The 20,235-nt window shown below is 44.6% G+C and overlaps 1 protein-coding gene across 1 annotated transcript in view; it reads right to left on the reverse strand.

The window, feature by feature from the left end:
• Positions 1–20,235, reverse strand: part of nlk2 (nemo-like kinase, type 2) — an 82,175-nt gene that overhangs the window by 23,182 nt on the left and 38,758 nt on the right. The window contains exons 4-7 of the mRNA XM_038973382.1: positions 5,316–5,422; positions 5,055–5,140; positions 3,457–3,666; positions 2,361–2,462 (exon numbers count right to left, since the gene is read on the reverse strand). Coding sequence (XP_038829310.1) covers positions 2,361–2,462; positions 3,457–3,666; positions 5,055–5,140; positions 5,316–5,422 — 505 coding nt within the window. The remainder of the gene's footprint in view (positions 1–2,360; positions 2,463–3,456; positions 3,667–5,054; positions 5,141–5,315; positions 5,423–20,235) is intronic.

The following is a 20,235-nucleotide window of genomic DNA, read 5'->3' on the forward strand; positions in this document are numbered from 1 at the left end:
GTTCCCACCGTAAATCACCTACAGTATCACCAGCAAAGCATTTCTACCACAGTATTCTGCAGCGATACGCCATCCGATCTGGTTTGCGTTTAGTGGGACTATCATTTGTTTTTCAACAGGACAATGACCCAACACACCTCCAGGCTGTGTAAGGGCTATTTGACCAAGAAGGAGTGTGATGGAGTGCGGCATCAGATGACCTGGCCTCCACAATCCCCTGACCTCAACTAAATTGAGATGGTTTGGGATGAGTTGGACCGCAGAGTGAAGGAAAAGCAGCCAACAAGTGCTCAGCATATGTGGGAACTCCAAGACTGTTGGAAAAGCATTCCAGGTGAAGCTGGTTGAGAGTATGCCAAGAGTGTAGAAAGCTGTCATCAAGGCAAAGGGTGCCTACTTCGAAGAATCTATTTTGATTTGTTTAACACTTTGTTACTACATGACTCAATATGTGTTATCTCATAGTTTTGATGTCTTCACTATTATTCTACAATGTAGAAAATAGTAAAAATAAAGAAACCCATCAATGAGTAGGTGTGTCTAAACTTTTGAATGGTACTATATATATATATATAGTATCACAATTCCAGTGGGTCAGAAGTTTACATACACTAAGTTGACTGTGCCTTTAAACAGCTTGGAAAATTCCAGAAAATTATGTCATGGCTTTAGAAGATTCTGATAGGCTAATTGACATCATTTGAGTCAATTGGAGGTGTACCTGTGGATGTATTTCAAGGCCTACCTTCAAACTCAGTGCCTCTTTGCTTGACATCATGGGAAAATCAAAACAAAATCAGCAAATCAGAAAAATTGTAGACCTCCACAATTCTGGTTCATCCTTGGGAGCCCAATTTCCAAACGCCTGAAGGTACCTCGTTCATCTTTACAAACAATAGTACGCAAGTATATACACCATGGGACCACGCAGCCGTCATACCGCTCAGAAAGGAGACGCGTTCTCCTAGAGATTAACATACTTTGGTGCGAAACGTGCAAATCAATCCCAGAACAACAGCAAAGGACCTTGTGAAGATGCTAGAGGAAACAGGTACAAAAGTATCTATATCCACAGTAAAACGAGTCCTATATCGACATAACCTGAAAGGCCGCTCAGCAAGGAAGAAGCCACTGCTCTAAATCCGCCATGAAAAAGTCAGACTACGATTTGCAACTGCACATGGGGACAAAGATTGTACTTTTTGGAGAAATGTCCTCTGGTCTGATGAAACAAAAATAGAACTGTTTGGCCATAATGACCATTGTTATGTTTGGAGGAAAAAGGGGGTTAGGCTTGCAAGCCGAAGAACAACATCCCAACCGTGAAGCACGGGGGTGGCAACATCATGTTGTGGGGGTGCTTTGCTGGATGGTACACTTCACAAAATAGATGGCATCATGAGGACGGAAAATTATGTGGATATATTGAAGCAACATCTCAAGACATCAGTCATGAAGTTAAAGCTTGGTCGCAAATGGGTCTTCGAAATGGACAATGACCCCAAGCATACTTCCAAAGTTGTGGCAAAATGGCTTAAGGACAACAAAGTCAAGGTATTGGAGTGGCCATCACAAATCCCCGACCTCAATCCTGTAGAAAATTTCTGGGCAGAACTGACAAAGCGTGTGCGAGCAAGGAGGCCTACAAACCTGACTCAGTTACACCAGCTCTGTCAGGAGTAATGGGCTAAAATTCCCCCAACTTATTGTGAGAAGTTTGTTGAAAGCTACCCGAAATGTTTGACCCAAGTTACACAATTTAAAGGCAATGCTACCAAATATTAAATCAGTGTTTGTAAACTTCTGACCCACTTGGAATGTGATGAAAGAAATAAAAGCTGAAATAAATCATTCTATCCACTATTATTCTAACATTTCACATTCTTAAAATAAAGTGGTGATCCTAACTGCCCTAAAACAGGGAATTTTTACTAGGATTAAATGTCAGGAATTGTGAAAAACTGAGTTTAAATGTATTTGGCTAAGGTGTATGTAAACTTCCGACTTCAACTGTACATACATACAGTTGCTTCTGCTCGACTAACAAAATATTGGTCGAACAACAGCCTATCAACCAAACAATAGATCAGTCGACTAATTGGGGTCAGCCCTAACAAACACACAAACAGCTGGATCTTTTCTCAGTAAGAGGTGAAACCTGTTCTTTAAATAACTAGAGTTAATACAAAAGTCAATGAAACAAAGAGGTGGAACAAAACATCAACAAAACGCCATCTTGCTTTCCAAGAGGACCATTCATCACTGACTCCTGTAATTTGTAGGACTTCTGAAAACCTTGCTCAGGAGACTCATCTGCTGTCCTGCTCCAGTTAACATACACCGCTCATCTGTGTCTCTACCTGTTTGTGTGGTCCTCTGAGGATGTGGGCCCTGGCCCCCTCACACGCCGTCCTCATGGCCTCCAGAGAGGGAGTTCCCAGCAGGTCCGTGATCAGATCCAGCTTCAACACAGAAGAACACCATGCAGCACATGTTACTGTACTTGAGACATGCATGCTCGAACGCACACACACAAACACACGCTATGGCACATATGCAGTAAAGGCAAAGTAGTTGAGAGAGGCAGGCTAAGTAAATGACTCCAGGGAGCTGTACTGTATGTATTGTGTGTGTACTGACTTATTGCTCCAGAATGCAATTTTGCAGTGTATTGTGAACACACAGTATCTGTGAACACATGTCATTTTAGACATGAGCCATTTGTGTCGATATCAGAAGTGAAAGGGAGTAGTGTGTACTGAGACATAAAACTGCATTCATCCCTCCCCAGCTAACTCAACATGTCATCTGTAATTTAGGTTTTTTTACCCCTTTTTCTTCCCAATTTCGTGATATCAAATTGGCAGTTACAGTCTTGTCCAATCACTGCAACTCCAGTACGGACTCGAAAGACGACTAAATTCAGCCTGCAGGTGCCTGGCCCACCACAAGAAGTCGCTAGAGCGCAATGAGCCAAGTAAAGCCCCCCTGGCCAAACCCTCCCCTAACCCGGACGACACTGGGCCAATTGTGCGCCTCCTCATGGGTCTCCCGGTCATGGTCGGCTGGGACACAGCCTGGGATCGAACCCATGTCTGTAGTGACGCCTCTAGCAATGCGAAAACAGTGCCTTAGACCGCTGTGCCAATCGGGAGGCAACATGTCATCTCTGAAAGGGATGTAAACGAGGCAGGACCAGAGCCCAAGGTCTGGAGAGACACGGACACTAAAGGTTCAAGGAAACTCTGTTCTGTTTTCAAATACAAACTTGATCTCTGAAAGCTCTGCTCAAGCTGAAAAAAACATTTCAGTGAAGTCAACAGACTAACACAACTAAGGATAGCGAATACCTTTTTATCTTATAAAATAAGCCCAGAAATGCTCTGCACTGAATACTAGATCAGCAAGTATTCCATGTCAGATCAACATGTCCCCAGTGTTTACAGTATTGGTTACCTGCTGGATGGGGCTTTGGGCCTGGAACAGGATGCGTCGGCCCAGTAGCTCGGCGAAGATGCATCCTATAGACCAAATGTCGATGGCGTTGGAGTAATGGTGGCTGCCCATGAGGATCTCTGGCGCGCGGTAATACTGGGTCACCACCTCCTGAGTCATGTGACGAGACTCGTCCAGCTCCTCCACCCGCGCCAGCCCAAAGTCACAGATCTGGAGAGGGATGAAGGCAGAGAATATGTTCACATTAATACATCCATCAATACCAATATACAAATAGACTAGTCCTCCCAACCCAACCTAACCCAAGGTTTAGATGCATGCAGCTTCTTGTAAGATACACTATTTATTATTTGGCATTTTACTGTGACTGTTCTGAGTCAATTGTTACATAACTGAATGAGAACATCGTCTGATACGTCTAAAGACATAAAAGAAAGGAGTACTTGGATCGTTCATAAACGGACTAACGAGCTGCTCCGAAATTCTTTGTTCCCTCATCTCTTTCCCCCACAAACTCTTCAAGGGATGAGCAGCTTTTTCAGAAATGCATGGCACATCACTAATTATATTTTCCAATGAAAACACTCACTGAAGTTGATTACCAACCTCTTCTATGGTGTCCATACAGGAACACACTTCTGTCTCAGTCCCCCCCACCCTCACCTCCTCCAAAGAAAGCTTAGGACAGCACAGCTATGTGCTAAAAAAAACATTTTTTCCCCCCAATTTCTTCTTGTTGCTGTTAGCTAAATATACATTCTGGTCAGAATGACAGGAAGTGAAGGATTGGGGAGCCACATTAGTGTCGCACTGCTACGGGTCACATTACTTCAGACGATTGCTCCCCACCAGCTTGTACACAACTGAATCAAACTGCTTGAGTAGCTGATGCTGCTGAGGGAGATTTTTGGAAGGGGATGTTTATCATCAGAAATTAAATGACCGCCTCTCTAAAATAATGGCAGACTTGATAGAGAAGGAACACAGCGATACCATGGGCAGACAGCACCCAATCATATGCAGTGAGCATCACAGAGGCAGGCAGAGATGGGTTTGTCTGAAAATAGCCCAGAATGTGTAGGGAAGGTTTTTGGGAAATTAGAATTAGGAGCTAAATTAGTAAATGTCTGCTGGAGACAATCTGTTCTCCAGAGTCAGCCAGAGAATCAATCTGTCCTCCACCCTCTCCTCACTTTTGCTCTCTCTCTCTCTCCCCCACCCGTGGACTAGCACCCCTCCCAGTTGTCTGTGAGGGAGGGGGAGCTAAGGGTAGAATAAACCCAGGTAGGGCCTCCATTACTTGAACCCAGGATGAAGATTTAGGTGTCAGGAGCCCAGCATCGTGTACTGTAGAAATCCCACTGGGGCGTCAGACCCCCAGTAACACAGGCTACAGAGACTCAGGGCGCCAGACAGCGAGTGAGGGCAGGAGTCAGGAGTGTGTGTGTGTGCGCGCATTTCAGATACTGTACTTCCACAGAGCAGACTCCAACCCCAAGTTGACCTCATAAATATCATACTGTAGATCTCAGTTGAGTAATACATGTCATCATCACAGGAGGATGGAGATGTTAGATAGTAGAGAACAGTAGAACAACCTTAAGCACACAGTTGCTGTTGACCAGGAGGTTGCCAGGTTTGATGTCTCGATGTAGGATGCCAGCTGAGTGCAGGTACTTCAGTCCTACAGACAAAACACATGCCGGGAAGGATTCAGTTGAACGGTTTGATAACAGTTCCTTGTGTGAAGGTCCTACCCCGTTATTTATCATGACGATTCAAACTGATATGTGTGAATATCACATTTTAATGTTTGCAATGTGATCTGGGAGTGTGTGAGCGTGTCGGAGAGGTCTTACCTCGGAGGATCTGATAGAGAAACACTTTGACGTGGTCTGAGCTGAGGGGCTGAGGTGACACGATGATCTTATGGAGGTCACTCTGCATCAGTTCTGTCACCACATAGCTGGACGAGGAGTGGTCAAGGAAAACAACACCACAAAGACTACACAGATATTCTGCAGAGAAGAGCTAGCTAGGTAGTGAAGAGGGATTAATGGAAGTAAGTGGGAATGGGTCGAGGAAAGACTATTCAGTGTCTGTTCTGTTACATTCTAACCTACATAAAATGTTGCCACCCTAAATGGATGTTACTGACAGAGGTTGGTCCAATTCCTCTGCATGTAGCAGCAGTACGGTATCGATCCATTGTCACAATGGGCTCCTGCTGTGAGTTTTAATAGACCTCTATGGTGGGGTCTCTATTTCCTTCTTTCTTTCTGCCTCTTTCACTCTCTCCTGGAAAAGGTATTCAGGCAGCCCTGTTTTGCTCTCCCTCAGTCATTCTGGCAGGGTAGACACATAATACATGTGGCATACCTGAACCACAGAGCATAGAAACGTCTCTCTGATAGAAACAACTTAATCCTGCCATCTAGCACTGTCAGCAGGCAGGCCAACTCCCAGAGCACACAGGCATCCCAGCCCAGCCCTGTCGTGTGTGTGTGAGTGTGTGTGTGTGTGTGAGTGTGTGAGAGAGAGTGAGAATGATTAGAGCTGAGTGTGCGACACTGCCTCATCGATCCTCCACAGCTCAGGCAGGGACTTCTAACAAAAGCGCGCACACACACACACACACTTCATCAATAAAGATGGAATGAAGCTACTTGTGGCATGAAATCAGAAGAGGAACAGAAAAGGCAGTGCACACACACCACACCAGGAAGGTTGAGGCTACATACCCGCTCGTACACACGCCTGAAACACACGCATACACAGCCAGTTGGAGAAGGCTGAGGACACTGGGTGCCTTGTGCTCCGTTGGGTCCTCGCCTCCCTGCAGACCCATGTCAGCTGCTCAACAACTCCCACTCTTTTTACAGCCATTTTTTGTTAGCTGACGCCAATGGCGACAGCTAGACCTCCTGGGGTCTGACACATAACAAAAAATACATAAGAAAAAAACACTTTACAATTTACATACATTTAAAAAAAATAACATAGACATTACAGACATACACAATTTCAGTGCATTCGGTAAGTATTCAGAGCCCTTCCCTTTTTCCACATTGTTACGATAGACTTTTCCTGAAATGGAAAAATATAAAATGTTCCTCAGCAATCTTCACACAATGCCCCATAATAACAAAGCAAAAACTGTTCTTTAGAAAATATAGCAAATGTATTAAAAATAAAAAACTGAAATACCGTATTTACATAAGTATTCAAATAATAATTGAGCTCAGGTGCATCCTGTTTCCATTGATCATCCTTGATGTTTCTACAACTTGGAGTCCACCTGCGGTACATTCAATTGATTGGACATGATTTGGAAAGGCACACACCTGTCTATATAAAAAGGTCCCACAGTTGACAGTGCATGTCAGAACAAAAACCAAGTCATGAGGTAGAAGGAATTGTCCGTAGAGCTCCGAGACAGGATTGTGTCGAGGCACGGATCTGGGGAAGGGTACCAAAAGATTTCTGCAGCATTGAAGGTCCCCAAGAACACAGTGGCCTCCATCATTCTTAAATGGAAGTTTGGAACCACCAAGACTCTTCCTAGAGCTGGCCGCCCGGCCAGACTAAGCAATCAAGGGAGAAGGGCCTTGGTCAGGGAGGTGACCAAGAACCCGATGGTCACTTTGACAGAGCTCCAGAGTTCCTTTGGGGAGATGGGAGAAGGACAACCATCTCTGCAGCACTCCACCAATAAGGCCTTTATGGTAGAGTGCCAGACGTATGCCACTCTTCAGTAAAAGGCACAACAGCCTGCTTGGAGTTCACCAAGAGGTACCTAAAGGACTCTCATACCATGAGAAATAAGATTCTCTGGTCTGATGAAACCAAGATTGAACTCTTTGGCCTGAATGCCAAGCGTCACGTCTGGAGGAAATCTGGCACCAACCCTATGGTGAAGCATAGTGGTGGCAGCATCATGCTGTGGGGATGTTTTTCAGTGGCAGGGACTTGGAGACTAGTCAGGATCGAGAGAAAGATGAACGGAGCAAAGTACCTTGATGAAAACCTGCTCCAGAGCACTCACCTTCCAACAGGACAGCGACCCTAAGCACACAGCCAAGACAATGCAGGAGTGGCTTCAGGGAAAAATCTCTGAATGTCCTTGACTGGCCCAGCCAGAGCCCGGACTTGAACCCGATCGAACATCTCTGGAGAGACCTGAATTTAGATGTGCAGCGACGCTCCCCATCCAGCCTGACAGAGCTTGAGAGGATCTGCAGAGAAGAATGGGAGAAACTCCCCAACTACAGGTGTGGCAAGTTTGTAGCGTCATACCCCAAAAGACTCAAGGCTGTAATCGCTGTTAAATGTGCTTCAACAAAGTACTGAGTAAAGGGTCTGAAAACTTATATAAATGTGATATTTCTAAAAACCTGTTTTTGCTTTGTCATTATGGGGCATTGTGTGTAGATTGATACGATTTTAGAATAAGGCTGTAACGTAACATAATGTGGAAAAAGTCAAGGGACTGAATACTTTCTGAATGCACTGTACATACATTACTACATATACATGTGCCTTAACCCATCACCCCTCCCTGTCTTATCACTCGCCTCACACACACACTCCCTCCCTCTATCACAAGGCCTCTCCCTTGCATACTACGATCCCATCCCCTCTCTGCTAGCGCCTCTCACACATGGAGAAGAGAAGTGCCAACCGGTCACACCACAGTGGCGAACATGAGGCCCAGGGGCCAAGGACCCATCTATCTGGCCTCGGCACAGCTCCAGATGCTTCCTTTCTGCTTGATAAAACTAAACGCTTAATTACCACTCAACGTCTCACCGACAGCATTTCCTATATTATATATACACTGTGTGCATGTCTTCTTCAGCAAGAGACATGCATTTAGCCTTAAAAATGTATTAATAATTCATGTTTTGTTACATTGATCTAAATTTAGAGCCATGCCAAATTGGGAGCAAATTACATTTCGCTATGCATCCATGTCATCTCAAAGTGACAATGACTAATAAAGACAACATATATTTTCCATAATAGTTGTAAAACCCCACGCAATGGGGAATTCTGACAATTCATGGATGAAACAACTCATTGCCAATTGCAATTTGCAAAATTGTCAGGAAATAACCCAGCAAAGCCCAGAAGGAGTCCCTTAATTGTATCAGTGACAAGGCAGGGAACAGATTACTTTTGTCCTGCCTCTAATACTGTATAATTATCCTCACGCAAATCATCTGCATGCTTGATTCCTCCACTGAATTGCAAACTACACTCTTTCCTCTGAGGCCTGTGCTCGCTCGGTGGTGGTTGACTCTCTCTCTGCTGTGGTGACAATAACAAGGCTCTCTCTTTCTCTGGGTAAAAAGGCATGTCCTGATGGTGAGTGAGTAAGTGCGAGAACACCAGCCACTGGGGCTCTGGACACCTCTAGTCATTCAGAGGAGTGATGGAGATGGAGCAGAAAAACGTGTGAAGAGAGGAATGGTTTGGAATCTGGGGATCAGTTTCTGTTATAAGAATGGAGTGCGCAACATATATAAAGGGTAGATCCCTGTGGACTGAGGTAGCTAGTTATATTTTTCTACACTGAAGCTCCAGTATTATTGTGTGTATGGACTTTAGTTGGGTTAGCCTGTGTCGGGTATGGCACCCCTGGCCTGCCCACCCGTGAGCAATCATTCCCCTTTTAACCATGTGACCTGGCGCTGAACACACTCCCAGAGGGCTCTGGTTACCTGTTACTATGCCAACCAACGCATCCAAGAAGTGGGAAGTGGCAGAGAGGCACCTGGGGTCTGCTGTATGTCAGGGAGCCAACCCTCCCCCTCCCTGCATGACTAACCCACAGAAAAGAGGATGTGGAGCAAGAGGCAAAGTAAACACACACTTTGGCAAGGTGAGGTAAGGGGAAACATAAGAGACATTTTAAGACCTCTTGTGGTTTTCCCCCACTGTTTAAATGACAGTGGAACATGAGGTAAAGCCCCCCCTCCCTCCATTAAAGGTCATATTGTAGCAGGACTCAGAAACATGAACTAGGCTCCCTAGTCAGCAAGTCTCAAATCAGCACACACACACAACACATCCTCCTACTAAACTCAACAAAAAAAGAAACGTCCCTTTTTCAGGACCCTCGTCTTTCAAAGATAATTTGTAAAAATCCAAATAACTTCACAGACCTTCATTGAAAGGGCTTAAACACTGTTTCCCATGCTTGTTCAATGAACCATAAACAATTAATGAACATGCACCTGTGGAACGGTTGTTAAGACTAACATCTTACAGACGGTATGCAATTAAGGTCACAGTTATGAAAACTTAGGACACTAAAGAGGCCTTTCTACTGACTCTGGAAAAACACCAAAAGAAAGATGCCCAGGGTCCCTGCTCCTCTGCGTGAACGTGCCTTAGGCATGCTGCAAGGAGGCATGAGGACTGCAGATGTGGCCAGGGCAATAAATTGCAATGTCCGTACTGTGAGACGCCTAAGATAGCTCTACAGCGAGACAGGACGGACAGCTGATCGTCCTCGCAGTCGCAGACCACGTGTAACACCTGCACAGGATCAGTACATCCGAACATCACACCTGCAGGACAGGTACAGGATGGCAACAACAACTGCCCGAGAAACACCAGGAATGCACAATCCCTCCATCAGTGCTCAGACTGTCCGCAATAGGCTGAGAGAGGCTGGACTGAGGGCTTGTAGGCCTGTTGTAAGGCATGTCCTCACAAGACATCACCAGCAACAACGTTGCCTATGGGCACAAACCCACCTTTACTGGACCAGACAGGACTGGCAAAAAGTGCTCTTCACTGACGAGTCGCGGTTTTGTCTCACCAGGGGTGATGGTCGGATTCGCGTTTATCGTCAAAGGAATGAGCGTTACACCAAGGCCTGTACTCTGGAGAGAGATCGATTTGGAGGTGGATGGTCCGTCATGGTCTGGGGCGGTGTGTCACAGCATCATCAGACTGAGCTTGTTGTTATTGCAGGCAATCTCAATGCTGTGTGTTACAGGGAAGACCTCTTCCTCCTTCATGTGGTACCCTTCCTGCAGGCTCATCCTGACATGACCCTCCAGCATGACAATGCCACCAGCCATACTGCTCGTTCTGTGCATGATTTCCTGCAAGACAGGAATGGCAGTGTTCTGCCATGGCCAGCGAAGAACCTGGATCTCAATCCCATTGAGTATGTCTGGGATCTGTTGGATCGGAGGGTGAGGGCTAGTGCCATTCCCCCCAGAAATGTCCGGAAATTTGCAGGTGCCTTGGTGGAAGAGTGGGGTAACATCTCACAGCAAGAACTGGAAAATCTGGTGCAGTCCATGAGGAGGAGATGCACTGCAGTACTTAATGCAGCTGGTGGCCACACCAGATACTGACTGTTAATTTTGATTTTGACCCCCCCTTTTTTCAGGGACACATTATTCCATTTGTTAGTCACATGTCTGTGTAACTTGTTCAGTTTGTCTCAGTTGTTGAATCTTATGTTCATACAAATATTTACACGTTAAGTTTGCTGAAAATAAACGCAGTTGACAGTGAGAGGACATTTCTTTTTTTGTTGAGTTTATATCGCTCTGTGCATTGGGAGGAGTAATTTTGTTTCATGATGAAAAGTCAAGCACATCCATCCATTTCATAAAGCACCTGAAACGTCTTCCTAAATCCATATTTACATTTAATCTAATTGCCTGTGAGTGTCCCTCCCTCCCTTATTGTTGCCGTGCATCAGGCTGTAAGCATCACGTCTTCCTGTGTCAGGAGCAGTTTAATCATTATCAGGCTGTAAGCATCACGTCTTCCTGTGTCAGGAGCAGTTTAATCATTATCAGGCTGTAAGCATCACATCTTCCTGTGTCAGGAGCAGTTTAATCATTATCAGGCTGTAAGCATCACGTCTTCCTGTGTTAGGAGCAGTTGAATCATTATCAGGCTGTAATCATCACGTCTTCCTGTGTCAGGAGCAGTTGAATCATTATCAGGCTGTAATCATCACGTCTTCCTGTGTCAGGAGCAGTTTAATCATTATCAGGCTGTAATCATCACGTCTTCCTGTGTCAGGAGCAGCTTAATCATTATCAGGCTGTAATCATCACATCTTCCTGTGTCAGGAGCAGCTTAATCATTATCAGGCTGCACAGGCCTGGCTGTGTGTGTTTGTATAGAAGAGTGTATTCACTTTAATGTGCTACTTGATTAAAAACACCCCCTCTACATAATAACCAGCGTGTAGATCTGGGGAGATGACATTCATATTCCTGTTCTGACAGAGCAGACCAAGACGGAGCACACACACCAGCCTACAGTATTCTGCCGTGGGTGCTTAATAAACACACATGCATGCACAAACAGATGCACACACACAAAGACAGAAGGGGTGTCAGACCTCTCGCTCCCTCTCATTCATAAATGCACGCAAGCAATTTCAGCAGAGACCTTAATACTAAAATAGGTACAGTCACTTCCGGAACAGCAAATTACTCACTATATCTGACACATGGATGCAGTCAGTCCTGAGTCAAACACACCACACTACTCCGAGATAGAGAGCCTATTCAGATTAGCCACCCATTTCCAGACTCTATTTCAGCAGGATAATATAATTTTCCGAGGGGGTATTTATAGGAATTCTAAGAAATAGAAAGAGCAGTGGGCAACCAGACCTAAGCATGGTGATTGTGGAATAGACTCAATATCCAAGTCATTTCCTGACAATGTGTAACTCCCCATAACAGACTTCTGAAAAGCAGGCAGGCATGTGGTTGCCCTGAATGTACTCTCTCTTTCTCTTGGCAGGTTGTGATAGCCCCATGCCATGTCACATTGAGGGCTATATACAGCCTGTTGTTGTGTCAGTAATTCACTAGCCTTCCTTGATGCGTGTGTGTGTGTGTATGTGTGGGGTAATGAACATAGAAGGAATGCCGTGGTAAAGATATGGAGACACGTTGGCTCAGATAACTCTGGAGATAACCCTCAGTGGAAAGACAGTGAAGTAGTTGTTAGTCAGGCCTAGTAGGGGTGTTGGTAGGTGGTAAAATGTTAACCTCTCAAACCAGGCTGGAAAATTAGATGAGGGGACGCTAACCCCCTACAAAAGTACACCCAAGGAAAACAGCATGCACACCAAAACCCACAGAGGAAATGCTTACAAGTTAGCAGAGCTACCGGCCTCAACCCCTACCAGGGCTCTAACATTGTGACAAATTTTTCTGTGCGACCAAGCTCATCACTAAGCTCCGGACCCTGGGACTGAAAACCTCCCTCTGCAACTGGATCCTGGATTTCCTAACGGGCCGTCCCCAGGTAGTGAGGGTAGAAAACAACACATCCGCCACGCTGACCCTCAACATGGGGCCTCTCAGGTGCGTGGCTAGTCCCCTCCTGTACTCTCTGTTCACCCAACCCCATCATTAAGTTTGCTGACGACACAACGGTGGTAGGCCTGATCACCAATGACTATGAGACAGCCTTTAGGGAGGAGGTCAGTGACCTGGCAGTCTGGTGCCAGGACACTGACCTTTCCCACAACGTCAGCAAGACAACGGAAGCTGATCGTGGACTACAGAAAACGGAGGACCGAGCACACACCCATCCACAGGACTGTAGTGGAGCCGGACGAGAGCTTCAAGTTCCTCATGTCCACATCACTAAGCATACGTACAATGTCAGAGGCTGACGCATGCTGAACGTGGAACTAGAGAAAGCTTGGTTGTTATTGAAAGTTTCTGAAAAAGTTTTTTCTTGAGAATACAAATATTTACTAGCCTACCTGTTTCATGTGGATCCCGCGACGTGGTTATCCTCAGTTTCTGGGACCACTACTATCTGTCCCGGGATACTGCCAAACCCTAAAAACCTACTGCTTGGTAAAGCGGTTAGCCTAGCTACTCGCTATGAAGCTAGCCAGGTTTCCTTGACAGTTTGAACACCACCCTCGATACGGTTAGCCCTTGCGGCTGGTAGTTCCGGGCTTGTGGCTGTTTAAATCCCAGCTGTTTGTTGCCGTTTCCGTTGGCCCTGAGAGCTGTGCTGGCTGGAACTGCGTTGAGTACCAGCGTTAGCCTACGTTGCTACCATGACAAAGAACAAAGCCTAAAATCTTTGAAATTGTTGCATGTTTAATTTATATTTTTGTTCAGTGTAGAATGACTATGTATGCAGATGATTACACACTCTACATGTCAGTACCCAAAACCAGTGAGCTCACTGAAATTATAAATAAGGAGTTGCAGTCAATATAAAAATGGGGGATAAATAATAAACTGGTCATAAATAGAGCTCAAACTAAAAGCATTGTATTTGTTTTAAAACATTCTCTAAAACCTAAACCTCAACTGGAATTGTGTAGAAATGGTGTGACCATTGAGCAAGTTGAGTAAGCTAAACTGCTAGGTATAACATTGGATGGTCAATTATCATGGCCAAGTCATATTGACAAAGTTGTTGTGAAGATGGGGAGGGGTATGTCTGTTATAAAAAATGTTAGGTATTTTTTACACAATTCAACTGTACTAGTCGTTCAAGCTCTGGTCTTGTCCCATCTTGATTACTGTCCGGTAATATGGTCAAGTGCAGCAAAGAAGGACCTAGCAAAGCTGCAGCTGGTTCAAAACAGAAGCAGCACACCTTGCCATTAACTGCACATACAGAACTAACATCAACAACATGCAGGCCAGGCTTTCCTGGCTGAGGGTTGATGAGAGACTAACTGCAGCAAATCTTGTTTTTGTGAAATATTATTGTATTGACATTTCCAAACTGTCTGTATAATCAACTTACATACAGGGTATGAAAGACATACTTACCTTACCAGACATGCCGCTAGGAGTCTCTTCACAGTCCCCAAATCCAGAACCAATTCAAGGCAACACACAGTATTATATAGAGCCCTGATCACATGGAACTCACTTCCATCTGAAATTACTCAAGCAACAGCAAAATTTGCTTTAAAAAACATATAAAACACCTCACCTAGTTGTAATGTCTATGTTAATGATTTTAAATGTATCTAAATTGTAAAGTGTATTTTTCTTTCTGCATTGTTGGGAAGGGCCGTAAATAAGCATCTCCCTGTTTGTCTACACCTGTTGTTTATGTGACAAATACATTTGATTTGATAATAATTGTTGTAACGATAAGGCTTCACTGTACTGTTATTTCCAGTGGTGGAAAAAGTACTCACATGTCATACTGTAGTAAAAGTAAAACATACCTTAACAGAAAATGACTCAAGTGAAAGTACAGATACCCCAAAAACGACTTAAGTAAAAATACTTTAAAGTACTACATAAGTACTTCACACCACTGGTTATTTCCAAGCACCAAAAAGATATGCACCATTAATACAGCAAAAACGGTTTGCTTCTAGCCCAACCAGGTCAAAAGATCTGACCCATATTACCGGGGCAAGATTTTTGTCTTCCTATAGTGGATCGCCGGGACTGCATTTTACATTCATAAACCATGTTGTGGGCCATTCTAAAACTACTTGCACGTATTCAGTGAAGGCCTGCCGACTTGAAGTGCTTCCTACTAGGTATCATGGTCGGTAGCTAACGTGGCCTACATAAGAAATAATTAATATTGACAGCCATCTAGATGTGCCCTTAATTAATTGACCAAAATTGGCAACCAGTTTAACTTGAGGACCAGAATGTTGACCGCTGCACCATACAAGTGGCAAAATAGTTGGCAAGAGATTTTTTATGTGCCAATTCTGTGGCACGTGGTGTATGAACTGACACATAATAATAATAATAATAATAATTGAAATGATTATACAAAATTCTTGCCATAAACAGAATGTTATGTATTTGGGACATACAACCATCTCAGCTCTGCAGATTTTGCTATGAAGAGACAGAATCATTAGATCCCTTATTTTGGTATTGCCCCTATGTAGCTTGTTTCTGGTCACAGGTTCAGGAATGGCTGATAAATCACAACAATTATTTAAAATTAACCCTACAAATAGCACTGTTGAGAGATTTGGAAAACCATAGTCAATCAATCAACAATATAATAATACTTTTAGTAAAAATATTTATCTTTAACTTACAATCTGTAGATACTATGTAATTAGTCAGGTTCAGAATTTCAGTGAAACATCCAATTAGTCAGGTTCAGAATTTCTGTGAAACATCACAGTTGAAAAATATATGGCACATGGAAATCATAAGAGGGCAGTTTACAGAGATAGGTGTGATGGACTAGAGTAGCTGAGGGGTGGGTTTACAGATATAGGTGGGATGGACTAGAGTAGCTGAGGGGTGGGTTTACGGAGATAGGTGTGATGGACTAGAGTAGCTGAGGGGTGGGTTTACGGAGATAGGTGGGATGGACAGAGTAGCTGGGGGGTGGGTTTACGGAGATAGGTGGGATGGACAGAGTAGCTGAGGGGTGGGTTTATTGAGATAGGTGGGATGGACAGAGTAGCTGAGGGGTGGGTTTACTGAGATAGGTGGGATGGACAGAGTAGCTGAGGGGTGGGTTTACGGAGATAGGTGGGATGGACAGAGTAGCTGAGGGGTGGGTTTACGGAGATAGGTGGGATGGACAGAGTAGCTGAGGGTTGGGTTTACTGAGATAAGTGGGATGGACAGAGTAGCTGAGGGGTGGGTTTACGGAGATAGGTGGGATGGACAGAGTAGCTGAGGGGTGGGTTTACGGAGATAGGTGGGATGGACTAGAGTAGCTGAGGGGTGGGTTTACGGAGATAGGTGGGATGGACTAGAGTAGCTTAGGGGTGGGTTTACTGAGATAGGTGGGATGGACAGAGAGTTGCTGAGGGGTGGGTTTACTGAGATAGGTGGGATGGACAGAGTAGCTGAGGGGTGGGTTTACTGAGATAGGTGGGATGGACAGAGAGTTGCTGAGGGGTGGGTTTACTGAGATAGGTGGGATGGACAGAGTTTCTGAGGGGTGGGTTTACGGAGATAGGTGGGATGGACAGAGTAGCTGAGGGGTGGGTTTACGGAGATAGGTGGGATGGACTGAGAGTTGCTGAGGGGTGGGTTTACGGAGATAGGTGGGATGGACTGAGAGTTGCTGAGGGGTGGGTTTACGGAGATAGGTGAGATTGACAGAGTAGCTGAGGGGTGGGTTTACGGAGATAGGTGGGATGGACAGAGTAGCTGAGGGGTGGGTTTACGGAGATAGGTGGGATGGACAGAGTAGCTGAGGGGTGGGTTTACTGAGATAGGTGGGATGGACAGAGAGTTGCTGAGGGGTGGGTTTATTGAGATAGGTGGGATGGACAGAGAGTTGCTGAGGGGTGGGTTTACGGAGATAGGTGGGATGGACAGAGTAGCTGAGGGGTGGGTTTACTGAGATAGGTGGGATGGACAGAGTAGCTGAGGGGTGGGTTTACTGAGATAGGTGGGATGGACAGAGTAGCTGAGGGGTGGGTTTACTGAGATAGGTGGGATGGACAGAGTAGCTGAGGGGTGGGTTTATTGAGATAGGTGGGATGAACAGAGTAGCTGAGGGGTGGGTTTACGGAGATAGGTGGGATGGACAGAGTAGCTGAGGGGTGGGTTTACTGAGATAGGTGGGATGGACAGAGTAGCTGAGGGGTGGGTTTACGGAGATAGGTGGGATGGACAGAGTAGCTGAGGGGTGGGTTTACTGAGATAGGTGGGATGGACAGAGTAGCTGAGGGGTGGGTTTATGGAGATAGGTGGGATGAACAGAGTAGCTGAGGGGTGGGTTTACTGAGATAGGTGGGATGGACAGATTAGCTGAGGGGTGGGTTTACGGAGATAGGTGGGATGGACAGAGTAGCTGAGGGGTGGGTTTACTGAGATAGGTGGGATGGACTAGAGTAGCTGAGGGGTGGGTTTACGGAGATAGGTGGGATGGACAGAGTAGCTGAGGGGTGGGTTTACGGAGATAGGTGGGATGGACAGAGTAGCTGAGGGGTGGGTTTACTGAGATAGGTGGGATGGACAGAGTAGCTGAGGGGTGGGTTTATGGAGATAGGTGGGATGAACAGAGTAGCTGAGGGGTGGGTTTACTGAGATAGGTGGGATGGACAGAGTAGCTGAGGGGTGGGTTTATGGAGATAGGTGGGATGAACAGAGTAGCTGAGGGGTGGGTTTACTGAGATAGGTGGGATGGACAGATTAGCTGAGGGGTGGGTTTACGGAGATAGGTGGGATGGACAGAGTAGCTGAGGGGTGGGTTTACTGAGATAGGTGGGATGGACTAGAGTAGCTGAGGGGTGGGTTTACGGAGATAGGTGGGATGGACAGAGTAGCTGAGGGGTGGGTTTACGGAGATAGGTGGGATGGACAGAGTAGCTGAGGGGTTGGTTTAAAAGCTCATGTTCTATAATAGTTATAAATTATACATTGTGTTTTCAGTCATAAGTACTATCTATCTAGATGTAATGTAACTACCGTAAAAAAAAATAAGTCAAATGTGTCCAGAATGTACATGTAACAACAAAAGAAAAAGCAGTAAAATTAAGTTTATTTTTGTCCCCCCAAAAATTTGATAATGAAACCGAAGAAAAAGAACAGCTTAATCAACACCGTCCATCCTATAGCAGAGCGCTTTCCACACACCCACTCCTTTCCACACACCCACTCCTTTCCACACACCCACTCCTTACCTTTTCGACACACCCACTTGCCCATACTCAGGTCGCTTAATTGGGAAGCAGCTAACGCCTTCTCCATCTCAACAGGAAAATGGTGCTTTTACACAATGTACAAACCTTATATCCTGCTAATTACTTTGTAATTTCAATGACAGATATTCATATCAACATTTTAGTTTTTCTAATAAATGAATGTCTTTACAGTATTACATATTAGTTTCTAGGGCACAACAATATAGGCTGTATCTAAATAAATAAAAAAAATAGTATTTTCTGATGCTCCTAAATTTCATGTGGTGCTCCTAACTTTTTTAAGTTTGGAGCACCAGTGCTACCAATGATTTTTTAAAATGTATTTACCCTGACCCCTACACACACATGCATCCGTAATGGCAGCCTTCTTCCTTCGCAGGATGCAAGCAGCAGCAGAGTAGTGTGTGTGTCAGTGAAGGCTCCTCAGGAGGAAGGGGACAACCATGCTCCTCAGTGAATTTCATAAAAAATGTAAATTGTAAAACATTTAAAAAGTTAACCTTTTTAGATAACTATACTAAATATATTCATGTCACCAAACGATTAAAACACACTGTTTGCAATGAAGGTCTACAAGTAGCCTCAACAGGACTCCATAGGGTAGCACTATGGTGGAGCCGGAGGACAGCTAGCTTCCATCCTCCTCTGAGTACATTGACTTCAATACAAAACTTAGGAAGCTCATGGTTCTCACCCCCTTCCATGGACTTACACAGTAAGGAGGACGTCCTCCAACCTTTCAGAGCTCTTGCAGCATGAACTGACATGTTGTGCATCCAATCAAAGGATCAAATGAATCAATCTAGTACTGAAAGCATAAGTTATAGCTAGCTAGCACTGCAGTGCATAAAATGTGATGAGTAGTTTACTCAGAGAGAGAAAGACAAGTTGAACTGTTTAAAAACAAATACATTTCGTTTTTTTTTTCTCACTTTCAGTTTCACTTACTTAGCTAGCAAATGCAGTTAGCTAGTTTAGCCTACTCAAACACCCTGCTCAAAAAGAGGGATGCTATGTTAGCTAGCTGGCTATGACTATCCAACACAACACAAAAAAAGCTTCCAAGTTAAGGTAAGTGTTTGGTTTTACAAATGTATTGCCACCAGGGCCCGCCGGTGTTAGTTCTAAAACGCCTACTGACTGTATACTGTAACGTTTCTGCATGATTGTAGCGGGTTTACTAACACGTTATTTCTATTAGCTATGTTGACTATGCCATTACTTTAGCAGATATGGTGACAACGATGTAGGCTGTGTGTAGCGGTTATGATATGGTTTGGCTTGAAAAAAAATTGTTGCCTGGTCACATACAGCTGATGTGTTGTGCATTGAAGTTCGCAAGCGAAGGAAAAAGGTGAGAGGAGGAGAGCACATAGATGCGAGAAGGAATACAACGTGGCTGCTATGAAAGTGAACTGTGTTTACAGGTGATCAGGGGTGTATTCATTCCTCCGATTTAAGTTGAAAAACATTTCTTAAACGGAATGAAGTGGGGATAAACATACCTGAATTTGTCCAATAGAAACTCTTGTTTGCAACTGTTGGACTAATGATTACACCCTAGATCAGCTAGATGCAAGCAAGAGTGTGCAAGGCGGTATTGAATGTGTCACTGTCTGTCCATGTGTTACTGTCTGTCACCTCAAATTTTCTCTCGACATGTGTGCATCTAGGTTGTAGGCTAGGTTCTAGCAACATCATGATGGGTATAGAGAAAATTTGAGTCATGTAAACCTATCGCTGTTACATTGAACTGGGTGAATGGAATAGGAATGACAGTCATCCAATATGCTGTATTAAAAACAAGGCCATGCTCATGGAAAAAAAAGAATTGTCCTCCCTCATCTTAAACAGAAACGGAACCGACCGCCACTGGTGTGTGTGTATATGTGTGTGCCCCCCAGGATATACACAGAGCAGGATAGTTATATCAGAGGCCCAAGCTCCAACCACTACGCCTGAAGGACTCACTCTACCAACGACACTGATTTATTCATAGCTTTACTGTTACGCTACTAAACAAAAACATGAATGTCGTTTCTCACTCAAATAAAAAATATAAACACAGAAAAATACAATTGAATTGGATTCATAGTGGAAAATCTACATCAGCAAAGGGAAAGTGGAGAAAAAGGGGCACAGAG

This window comes from Salvelinus namaycush, chromosome 34, assembly GCF_016432855.1.
Source record: "Salvelinus namaycush isolate Seneca chromosome 34, SaNama_1.0, whole genome shotgun sequence".
Classification (NCBI taxonomy): Eukaryota; Metazoa; Chordata; class Actinopteri; order Salmoniformes; family Salmonidae; genus Salvelinus; species Salvelinus namaycush.